The following is a 12,066-nucleotide window of genomic DNA, read 5'->3' as shown; positions in this document are numbered from 1 at the left end:
GTATTAGCTCCTAAGTTACACCCACAAACCTCCCCTTGACGACCTCATGTGGGATGTTCTCAGCCCTTAAGGATTTTATGAAATTCCCAACTTCCAGGATATCTCCGCCCCTGGAAGTCACAGGCGGGAGATATTACAATCATCTTTCCTATTAAGATTTTATCTTTACATACAGACCAAAGATGACAGGTGTAGCCTCATCTATCAGGCCGTTATGCAATTGGAGGGTTTTCTGCTCATTGTCCAGCGACGTGAAACCATACTTTGCGTTCGCCACTTCATCATGTGTCCGAAAATATGACTTTCCTATCTATTAGACCGACAGTTCATACAAACCTCCCCGTGAAGTATATTGGAGATATAATTCCAATGTCCATCATTTGTATCCTATTTGGCATGGGATTATAAAAACCCCTTCAATAGGCAGTTGTAACAGAACAGCTAGCAGCAGAAGGGGGGGGGTCGAGAGTTAAAAGGCCATGAGGGACAGATTTCATGCCTTGACCAGCTCAGAGCAGCTTGCTTGCCATGTGGATATTGTGCGGTCTAAATTGCTTTGTTAAGACCGATATGGTTTCATAAGTAGTTATGGGGATCCTATACGTCCTAGCCGTACATCGTGTATATTTACAAGATGCCCAGACCAGAACAGACACCTTTCAGGGTCTCGATCCATTCTGGCCTCACAGGGCATGGAGATATGTAGAATAGCTAGTAAGAAACAAGATAGCAAAGCTGTGTTTGGTCTTATCACGTAGCAGTGGCCCGGCTGGATCCGTTGGTGCTAGGACCGTCCATTAACGAGTTATGAAGTTTTTAGCTTCCAGAGGCATGGATCCCTAAAGGGGATAGAAGCTAGTGTAAGGCTATGTGGTCTTCCTCTCTGATGCATCCAGTCCACTTCGAACGGGGTGATACCACATCGAGTAACGTGCTGTGAAGGATCTAGGATCCAGCTGGAAGCCGATGCCCTGTGCACACATGGTCGGACGTCATACCGGTAATTCACATGAGCCATCTGCTTAAATCTTTTGTACTATACCCTGTATTTGCATATCTGACCATTGTATGTATAACAATTGTGTATATAGTGAATTGTCTAGTGTGCCCTTAAGGCGATTAAAAATATAATTTAAACCTTGGGCTGCTCTTATCTTGATACACACGTCCTTTTCTCGATGTAACTATCCATGCTACCAGGGCTGGTTACTGGCCCGATATAACCCTGTTAACAGACCAGGCGTATTTCAAACGAGGAACTGGAGGCAGTCCTACACTGGTGCTAGTTAAAGGGGCCTCTCAGGTTTGTGGGTGAGTGTGGTGCCAACGTCAGTGACTGAGTGGGCCACCTCCTCTCACTCCCTGTGCCTCACTGGGCCCGAGTGTAGATAACTTTACAAGTCTGACCTTACATGTCCCCAGACGGTGCGGAACGTCACGTAGATGAAAGTGGGGAGAACGCATTACGTGATCCGTCTGACGTAATAGGGACGTCAGGTGGGGTGGCGAGGTGGGGATTCTTCACACTCCTTTCTTAATTTCTAATAAGCAGACAAAAGGACTACAGATCTTTATGTTTTTCTTGAGTCTCATCTCTGTTGGTCGTAAATCTGCTTCTCCACATCCCTGGTGTATGACCTCACATCTGTTAGCCATTAGAAGCTTGCTTAATAACTGATTCCAAAGGAGTGGGTCAGCTGCGCAGTGTGTCATGTGGAGACAACTTGTAGATTGCAAGCTCTTTCTCTCATTTCTGCAAGAATTTTATTTATCTCTGACAAGCGGTGGTGGAGGAGGGCAGGAGCAGAAGCAGAAGCCAGGGGTGGCGGAGGAGGGCAGGAGCAGAAGCAGAAGCCAGGGGTGGCGGAGGAGGGCAGGAGCAGAAGCAGAAGCCAGGGGTGGCGGAGGAGGGCAGGAGCAGAAGCAGAAGCCAGGGGTGGCAGAGGAGGGCAGGAGCCAGGGGTGGCGGAGGAGGGCAGAAGCAGAAGCCAGGGGTGGCGGAGGAGGGCAGAAGCAGAAGCCAGGGGTGGTAGAAGAAGGCAGAAGCAGAAGCCAGGGGTGGTAGAGGAGGGCAGGAGCAGAAGCCAGGGGTGGTAGAGGAGGGCAGGAGCAAAAGCAGAAGCCAGGGCTGGTGGAGGAGAGAAGGAGCAAAAGCAGAAGCCAGGGCTGGTGGAGGAGGGCAGGAGCAAAAGCAGAAGCCAGGGCTGGTGGAGGAGAGAAGGAGCAAAAGCAGAAGCCAGGGCTGGTGGAGGAGGGCAGGAGCAAAAGCAGAAGCCAGGGCTGGTGGAGGAGAGAAGGAGCAAAAGCAGAAGCCAGGGGTGGTGGAGTAGCGCAGGAGCAGAAGCCAGGGGTGGTGGAGGAGTGCAGGAGCAGAAGCCAGGGGTGGTGGAGGAGGGCAGGGGTGGTGGAGGAGGGCAGGAGTAGAAGCAGAAGCAAGGGGTGGTGGAGGAGGGCAGGAACAGAAGTACGAGGTGGTGGAGGAGGGAAGGAGCAGAAGCCAGGGGTGGTGGAGGAGGGAAGGAGCAGAAGCAAGGGGTGGTGGAGGAGGGGAGGGAAGGAGCAGAAGCCAGGGCTGGTGGAGGAGTGCAGGAGCAGAAGCCAGGGCTGGTGGAGGAGTGCAGGAGCAGAAGCCAGGGCTGGTGGAGGAGTGCAGGAGCAGAAGCCAGGGCTGGTGGAGAAGTGAAGGAACAGAAGCCAGGGCTGGTGGAGGAGTGCAGGAGCAGAAGCCAGGGCTGGTGGAGGAGTGCAGGAGCAGAAGCCAGGGCTGGTGGAGGAGTGCAGGAGCAGAAGCCAGGGCTGGTGGAGGAGTGCAGGAGCAGAAGCCAGGGCTGGTGGAGGAGTGCAGGAGCAGAAGCCAGGGCTGGTGGAGGAGGGCAGGAGCAGAAGCCAGGGGTGGTGGAGGAATGCAGGAGCAGAAGCCAGGGCTGGTGGAGGAGTGCAGGAGCAGAAGCCAGGGCTGGTGGAGGAGTGCAGGAGCAGAAGCCAGGGCTGGTGGAGGAGTGCAGGAGCAGAAGCCAGGGCTAGTGGAGGAGTGCAGGAACAGAAGCCAGGGCTGGTGGAGGAGTGCAGGAGCAGAAGCACGAGGTGGTGGAGGAGGGAAGGAGCAGAAGCCAGGGGTGGTGGATGGGTCCGAGGGCAGATAAATGATAAAATGTTTACACATGGAACAAGGAAACGGACTCTTGCGATGTGCCAGCCTCCCTCCCATGCAGTACCAGCCTCCCCCTCCCATGCAGTACCAGCCTCCCTCTCCCACGCAGTACCAGCCTTCCTCCCACGCAGTACCAGCCTCCCTCCCACGCAGTACCGGCCTCCCTCCCACGCAGTACCGGCCTCCCACACCCAAAACATTTACAATGAGTTTTGTGTAAATACCTGGAGCAGTCAGGCATCGCCTCTAAATGAGCAGAATCTTTGTGCCCAGGGCGATGATCAGGACCTACGAGGGCCGGACTGATCGGTCTGATGACATTCTACAACAAGGAATTATCACTTCTCAGCACTTATCAAATGTAGAAACTTTCAGAAAGCCCCTCGAAGTCCTGGTGCAGATGTGGTAACCAGTCACTGAGGGGGTCATGTGTGTGCTCCAGAGCATAACTCCCTGAAGTTGTCAGTGACATATACTGTACCGCAATATGTGCTACTGAGGACCAGCGACAGTCATGGTCTCCACACGTAATGTATGGATTGGGCTCGCCACCTGCTGGTCACAGCCCATCATTGCACCCCTCAGATTCTCGGCATTCTTAGCAGTGATGTGAATGAGCCCCTCTCCCCCGTGCACCGTCCGGCGCTCAGACATGGCCACAACATTCACACACACGAGGCGCCGGGTTTATGGAAGTTAGTGTTTATTGACGTGTTTTCTCCAATTTTTACATTCCCACAGAACACACAAGGGATCTTGCAGGTAAAGTAGAATCTGTGCATAGTGCGATTGAAATAAGAACTCAGAGGGAAAAAAATTAAAAAAACAAAAAACGTAAAAGAAAAAAAAAAAATCACAATAAAAGAGCGGGAAAAAGACACAAACATAGGTTACCAGAACCTTAGACCGAGATGATGCGCGGAGTACAAGCCAAACAGACACGGGGTGGGGGAGAGCGGCGGCACTCCGGGCGAGAGGCGGCACATGCAAAACCTCCACCGTCATCTTGTTCTCACTACCAATAAAGTTTTTACATAGAAAGGGGCGGAGTCAGTAAAGTGCAGCGGTTCCAAGGTGGTGAGTGATCCCAAACAGATCCCCGCGCCCCGGGGAATGAAACAATCCACTTTACTGGTAACTAGAACAAGATCGGGGTCTGGGGTCCCTGCGGCGGCGGCCACGCACCGGCCCAGAGTGCACATCAGTAGTATAAAGTAGTCATCATCCTCAGCCTGGATCATCACGGCGGAGGGGTCACCAATCGCGGAAGTACAGACCCCCCCCTTTAATTTACCTCCATAGCAGAGCGGTGGCAGCCTTTGGCGTTACATCGCAGACTCAGCATGGATCTCCAGCACAGACTGGGAGTTGTAGTCCCACCGCTGCCGTCAATCATACAGTAACGTCTGCAGCGACATCCACCGCTCCAGTCCTGACGATTCTTTGCAGCTTTCGTAAAATTTTTTTTTTTTACATTTTTAAAATTTTCTGTCTCTTAAATAAGCGAATAGAAAGAGGCGAGAGCGAGGTGGCGAGAGCGCGGAGACCACCGGCCCGGCCGTATATATATATATTTCTCTATCTATGTATATCGTATGCAGGAGACTCACAGCGATGGCGTCGGATTCATAAAAAAACGACACAACAGTAAAGATTCGGTGAAGACGCTGATTAACCCTATCCTGTCACCCGGCTAAAAACACAAAAATAAAATATTGGAAGTGATCAGAGTCCCGGACAATCCATCACCATTGGTCGCAGTGAAACCCAAATCAATGCCCCCCCCAGAATCTTTGGCCCCATTTCCAACTACATACCCCACCCAGGCTTACATAGACCCCCGCCCCGTCCCATCCCCCGATTAGATCTGCATCTGCTCCAGGTATTTGTAGGTGGGGTTCTCGTAGCCGTGGTTCTGCATCTTGTTCAGGTGACGCTCCTCGGGGGTTAACATGGGATCCACCTATGAGGAATGAGAGCGGATCAATGCCGGCATCACCACAGACCGATCAGAGCGATGGATGTGCGCACATGGGTGGTCCGACCGCCACAGCTGGGCCATAGAAACACTACAGGTCCCACATCGGCCCCCCGCTCGCAGCCCCCCCTACATCGCCTGCACGGTCGTCCCCTTTAACCCCTTGGGGCAGGGCATTCTGCAGGGTGTTATCCCCTTCTTCCAGGGCTAGGGGGCTTGTACGGTGAATGACGCCATTCATGATGCCATATACTGTACTGAAAAGAGGAGAAAACTCAGATTACGGTCTCCGTCCATTGTGACAGTGACGTTGTCCCACGAAGCCCAGCCACATAGGGGACCACCCACGGCCGACACGTTTAGAAGACCCCCGATTGCCAATGTAACGACCGCCCCCTGCAGTCTCGTTACGCCGACTGTCAATAGCCATCAGCTCAGTTGAAGCCTGACAGCAGCAATTAAGAGGTTAATCTGAAGCGACTGGAGTGCGCTCTGATCTGCTCCATAACGTGAGCACATGGCCGACGTACAGGTACAGCCGCTGTCGTTTAGGGGTTAATGACCAGTGTCATGAGAAATGTCAGACAAGGGGTTAACAGCCGAGTACGGCGTCCGTCAGCGGATCATCAGGGAACTCTGGGAATGCGGATCCCTTTACATGGCGCTCACCTCCACAATGCCGTGACTGATGGTGCCATACTGCCTCTTCCGCAGCAGCACCAGGCTGATGACAATGATGGTGGCAATGGCCACAGCGATCACCAGGAGGCCGATTAATGTGCCGCTGCTGAAACTGAAGTCACTGCGCAGAGCTCCGTCCGTGTCCTGGGGGAGAGAGGAAGGCAGCAAGGTGAAGACCCCTGCGCGAGAGTGCCACACCGGGAGACAAGGGGCGAGCCCCCTCCGCTGCCGGGAGTGTGACCTCCGAACCTGCACTGTCCCAGGAAAACTACCATCAAGTGATCGAGGTAATGGCCACCATCACTAACAAATATACATTCATATCCATACTCCAGTCACAGCCAGAGCTGCACTCACTATTCTGCTGTTACATCATGTCTTGTACTCCAGTCACCTCCTGAGCTGCACTCACTATTCTCCTGTTACATTGTGTCTCATCCTCCAGAGCTGCAGTCACTATTCTTCTGTTACATTGTGTCTCGTCCTCCAGAGCTGCAGTCACTATTCTCCTGTTACATTGTGTCTCATCCTCCGGAGCTGCAGTCACTATTCTCCGATTACATTGTGTCTCATCCTCCTGAGCTGCAGTCACTATTCTCCTGTTACATTAGATCTTAAACTCCAGAGCCACACTCACTATTCTTCTGTTACATTGGGTCTTATCCTCCAGAGCTGCAATCACTATTCTCCTGTTACACTGTGTCTTATCCTCCAAAGCTGCAGTCACTATTCTCCTGTTACATTGTGCCTCATCCTCCGGAGCTGCACTCACTATTCTCCTGTTACATTGCGTCTTATCCTCCGGAGCTGCGGTCACTATTCTCCTGTTACATTGTGTCTCATCCTCCTGAGCTGCACTCACTATTCTCCTGTTACATTGCGTCTTATCCTCCGGAGCTGCGGTCACTATTCTCCTGTTACATTGCGTCTTATCCTCCGGAGCTGCGGTCACTATTCTCCTGTTACATTGTGTCTTATCCTCCAGAGCTGCAGTCACTATTCTCCTGTTACATTGGGTCTTATCCTCCAGAGCTGCAGTCACTATTCTGCTGTTACTTTCGGTCTTATCCTCCGGAGCTGCAGTCACTATTCTCCTGCTACATTGGGTCTTATCCTCCAGAGCTGCACTCACTATTCTCCTGTTACATTGGGTCTTATCCTCCAGAGCTGCAATCACTATTCTCCTGTTACATTGTGTCTTATCCTCCGAAGCTGCAGTCACTATTCTCCTGTTACATTGTGCCTCATCCTCCGGAGCTGCACTCACTATTCTCCTGTTACATTGTGTCTTATCCTCCGGAGCTGCGGTCACTATTCTCCTGTTACATTGTGTCTCATCCTCCTGAGCTGCACTCACTATTCTCCTGTTACATTGGGTCTTATCCTCCAGAGCTGCAGTCACTATTCTGCTGTTACTTTCGGTCTTATCCTCCGGAGCTGCAGTCACTATTCTCCTGCTACATTGGGTCTTATCCTCCAGAGCTGCACTCACTATTCTCCTGTTACATTGGGTCTTATCCTCCAGAGCTGCACTCACTATTCTGCTGTTACTTCCTATCTTATCCTCCAGAGCTGCAGTCACTATTCTGCTGTTACTTTCGGTCTTATCCTCCGGAGCTGCACTCACTATTCTCCTGTTACATTATGTCTTATCCTCCGGAGCTGCAGTCACTATTCTTCTGTTACTTTCGGTCTCATCCTCCGGAGCTGCAGTCACTATTCTCCTGTTACATTGCGTCTTATCCTCCAGAGCTGCAGTCACTATTCTTCTGTTACATTGTGTCTTATCCTCCAGAGCTGCAGTCACTATTCTCCTGTTACATTGCGTCTTATCCTCCGGAGCTGCAGTCACTATTCTCCTGTTACATTATGTCTTATCCTCCAGAGCTGCAGTCACTATTCTTCTGTTACATTGCGTCTTATCCTCCGGAGCTGCGGTCACTATTCTCCTGTTACATTGTGTCTTATCCTCCAGAGCTGCAGTCACTATTCTCCTGTTACATTGTGTCTTATCCTCCAGAGCGGAGGTCGCTATTCTGCTGTTACTTCCTATCTTATCCTCCAGAGCTGCAGTCACTATTCTGCTGTTACTTTCGGTCTTATCCTCCGGAGCTGCACTCACTATTCTCCTGTTACATTATGTCTTATCCTCCGGAGCTGAGGTCACTATTCTGCTGTTACTTCCTATCTTATCCTCCAGAGCTGCCATCAGTCAGGATCTGTACGTGATCAGTATCTAAGGATTTCAGGTGTAAAATGCTGACTTTCTCCGGCAGGGTCGGCAGCAGCCATGAGCGCACACGCATTGATCAGACACATTGCACAGCACCAGTGTAAAGTCCTGACCCCTGTTCATGTAATGCTTTCCTTGTTCTTATGGGAATGTGCACATTGTAGATTCAGACTGAAGACAGCAGAACCACGAAGAAAAAGAATGAACAGATCTGGAAACAAGGAGGAAAGAAACTCATGTGACAACTCAGAGTGTGGAGAAATCTATGGGGGGGAACAAAGCGCACAACAGGGTGTTACCAGAGGGAAGGAGAGCGAGAGAAGTGACCGGCACAACCACAGGGGCATGAAGGAAAACAGCTGCTGCCGCCCCGTGGCTGCTGGATAGATCCTGCAGGAGATATTGGATCCAGTTGCATGACACGCGTTCATGGCAGCACGGCCGAGCAGTTCCTTCACCAATGATAACAAGGTTTTTCTTTATTCACAACGTCGTATCAGGATATATAAGAAATGAAAATAACAAATCTCACTATCATTGTCAGTACGGCGTTGTGAATAAAAAAAAACCTCATTATCATTGTTCAAGAATTAGTTTACTCCAGCTGTGCAGCCACCTAACGCGTTTCATGCAAAAAAACCTCAAAATGCAGCAAATTCTTCTGCCGGACAAAAGTCTGAACATTTTCTAGGTTGTAAAGATCTGAGAACGGTGATTTATGGGATCTGCAGCAATAAGACGTCACATTTCCTGACATCAGGAGCTTTAACAGCAGAAACCTCCTAACAGGCAGCGGTCCAGGGAACATCGGAGCTTCTGGGACGTCACCTCCACAATTCTCCTCCATTGACCTTGGGAGTTTTTGGAGAGTTTCTGCTTGAATCTCTTAGCGGGAGGTTCGAGTCACCCCCAGACCTGCTGTTCTGATGTGATCAGCCTCCCACCCTCATAGATCTTCTGCTGAGGACACTCCAAAGGTTCTCAATAGGGCTGAGGTCAGGGGAGGGTGGTGGCCGCACCATGAGTTTCTCTTCTTTATACCCATAGCAGCCAATGACTCGGAGTTTTCTTTGCAGCATGAGATGAGGCATTGTCAGCATGGAGAGGATTTTTCTACGAATGATGCGATTCTTCTGTTTGTACCATGGAAACTCTATATACTTTGCCAAGAGGATTGTCACTCATTCAAGTGGCTACCAGTTCTCCTCCCATGACTCCGTCCCAAAACATGACTCCGTCCCCTCCTTGCCGACATCGCAGCCTTGTTGAGACATAGTAGCCGTCCACCAACCATCCATCTGGACCATCCAGCGTTACAAGGCATCAACATTAAACATGGTTGGTTTACAATGAGTCTTCATGTATGTCGGGGCCAATGCAGACGTCTCTGTTGGTGAGCGCTGTTTAGGGGCGGACGAATAGTTTCTGCACAACTGCGGCCTCTGGAGTCCATGAACCTCAAGGTGCAGGATCCTCCAGCAGTTTCACATACCTGTCTTCTGCTTTGTAATGGGATTTTAGCAGCGGCTCTCAATCTGATAAGTCTGTCTGGCAGGAACCTTCCTCCTTTATCTGTCAGGAACCTTCCTCCTTCCGCCTTTATCTGTCAGGAACCTTCCTCCTTCCGCCTTTATCTGACAGGAACCTTCCGCCTTTATCTGGCAGGAACCTTCCGCCTTTATCTGGCAGGAACCTTCCGCCTTTATCTAGCAGGAACCTTCCGCCTTTATCTAGCAGGAACCTTCCTCCTTTATCTGGCAGGAACCTTCCGCCTTTATCTGGCAGGAACCTTCCTCCTTCCGCCTTTATCTGGCAGGAACCTTCCTCCTTCCGCCTTTATCTGGCAGGAACCTTCCTCCTTCCGCCTTTATCTGGCAGGAACCTTCCTCCTTCCGCCTTTATCTGGCAGGAATCTTCCTCCTTCCGCCTTTATCTGGCAGGAACCTTCCTCCTTCTGCCTTTATCTGGCAGGAACCTTCCTCCTTCCGCCTTTATCCGGCAGGAACTTTCCTCCATCCGCCTTTATCCGGCAGGAACCTTCCTCCTTCCGCCTTTATCCGGCAGGAACCTTCCTCCTTCCGCCTTTATCCGGCAGGAACCTTCCTCCTTCCGCCTTTATCCGGCAGGAACCTTCCTCCTTCCGCCTTTATCTGGCAGGAACATTCCTCCTTCCGCCTTTATCCGGCAGGAACCTTCCTCCTTCCGCCTTTATCTGGCAGGAACCTTCCTCCTTCCGCCTTTATCTGGCAGGAACCTTCCTCCTCCTGCCTTTATCTGGCAGGAACCTTCCTCCTTCCGCCTTTATCTGGCAGGAACCTGCCTCCTTCCGCCTTTATCTGGCAGGAACCTGCTTCCTTCTGCCTTTATCTGGCAGGAACCTTCCTCCTTCTGCCTTTATCTGGCAGGAACCTTCCTCATTCTGCCTTTATCTGCACGATCCAGTCTGTGCTCTGTATCAGCCACAAATCTCTTCACAGTATGATGATTGCCTTTCAGTTTCTGTGAAATATCTAATGTTCTTATACCTTGTCCCAGGCATTGCACTATGTGATGCTTTTCGGCAGCTGAGGTCCTTTTTCTTTCCCCATAGTGCTGGAAACCTGCGGCTGCTTAATAATGTGGAAAGTCCTTCTTAAGGAGTTTCCCTCTAATTGGGCACCTGGCAACTAATTATCCCAGGGGTCTGAGATTGATGTCAGTGATCCGAAGACCCCGAGATGCAAACCTTCCATGAAGTGATAGGAAAACCAGAAAGCTACATCTTTATCACACGGACATCCAATCTGCAGAATAAATGGGTGCGGTGTAGAAGCCGCCACTGAGGACTGAAGAGATCTGTGCTGTACTTGGTGTCTTTCCGGGACTTAGAAGAGGTGAGCGGATGACTTCTCCATGTGCGGCGCCCACTGAGAAGTATGGGGTGGTGCTGTGATATTGGGCAGGGGGGGTGGGAGTCACACTGGGGGTGATTTATTAGAAGTTTGTGGTACAATTACCCGCTATAGCCACCAAAATGTTCGGCAACGACCGCCATCCTGTCTGCTCTGCGCTTAGTGGGACCATCACTTCTGTAGCAGGACAAGGACCACAAACCTGCGAGGCAATGTGACTGGGAAAGAAAAAGATGGAGGCTGCTACGGAGGACACGGTCTCTACAATCACTGACTTAAACCAGTGGGGATGGTTTGGGGTGAAATGAACGGAGAGTGAAGGCAAAGCAGCCGACAAGCGCTCCGCACCTCCGGGACTCCAGGACTGATGGAGCCATTCCAGTGACCACTGAGGATGCTGGGAAGAGGATGAGAAGGGGTGTAAAGCCGCCATCAGGATAACGGGGGCACATGAGGAATCTGAGGGGTAACATTCTGGGTAGTGTCTCGCATTTCTTTCCTCCTTTTCTTATCTGTTCCTTCTTTTTTTCTTTCTTTCGTAGTTTGCCGCCTTCAGCCTGAATCTACAATGTGCACATCCCAGTAAGAACAAGTCCATTGCATGAACAGGGGTCCGGACTTTTCAGCGGTGCTGCATCACAGCGGATAATCCGCACATCACACATCGTCCTGCAGGTACAACACTGAGCGGAGCGGATGTCCTACAGGGACTCTGAGGTTTTATTAACAATGGGGGGGGGTGACATGGGATGACAGGACACACATGAAGCCGCGGCGCCGCCTCGCAGACATACATACCGGCTCATCCACAAGTCCACTGACTCTTTCTGCATTGAAAATCATTTCCTTCACATCCAGGGTCTCATCAATGACCTGAAACAGTGGTGAGATTAACAGAAAATAGAAACCAAAGAAAAAGACACCACAAGGTATGGAGCGGTGATGGGGGGAGTTGGGGCTGCCGGAGGGGCACACAGACACCGCCAGGAACACAAGTCATTCTCACCACTTTCTTGTCCGCTTTGCCGTTCAGGATCTTCTCCTCAGCGCCGATCAGCGGTTTGTTGTCGGCGATGCCGGATCCTGGACAGAGAAGACAGTTATCAGAAGAGACGAGCGTGACCACCAGGGA

General features: G+C 51.1%; 1 protein-coding gene across 8 annotated transcripts in view; it reads right to left on the bottom strand.

Annotated features, from left to right (window-relative positions):
* Positions 1 to 3,837: 3,837 nt before the first annotated feature.
* Positions 3,838 to 12,066, bottom strand: part of APLP2 (amyloid beta precursor like protein 2) — a 151,587-nt gene continuing 143,358 nt past the window's right edge. For 5 of the 8 annotated variants that reach the window (XM_073657459.1, XM_073657460.1, XM_073657464.1 and 2 more), the window contains 4 exons: positions 11,941 to 12,017; positions 11,733 to 11,807; positions 5,799 to 5,954; positions 3,838 to 5,114 (listed from right to left, as the gene is read on the bottom strand). In XM_073657459.1, the coding sequence (XP_073513560.1) occupies positions 5,013 to 5,114; positions 5,799 to 5,954; positions 11,733 to 11,807; positions 11,941 to 12,017 (410 nt within the window). In that variant the 3' untranslated portion in view covers positions 3,838 to 5,012. The remainder of the gene's footprint in view (positions 5,115 to 5,798; positions 5,955 to 11,732; positions 11,808 to 11,940; positions 12,018 to 12,066) is intronic. The other 3 variants (XM_073657461.1, XM_073657463.1, XM_073657467.1) reach the window with 1 other exon arrangement.

This window comes from Phyllobates terribilis, unplaced genomic scaffold, assembly GCF_046119375.1.
Source record: "Phyllobates terribilis strain yellow unplaced genomic scaffold, ASM4611937v1 Scaffold_12__6_contigs__length_324123572, whole genome shotgun sequence".
Lineage (NCBI taxonomy): Eukaryota > Metazoa > Chordata > Amphibia > Anura > Dendrobatidae > Phyllobates > Phyllobates terribilis.
This window is presented reverse-complemented; position numbering and strand designations above follow the sequence as displayed.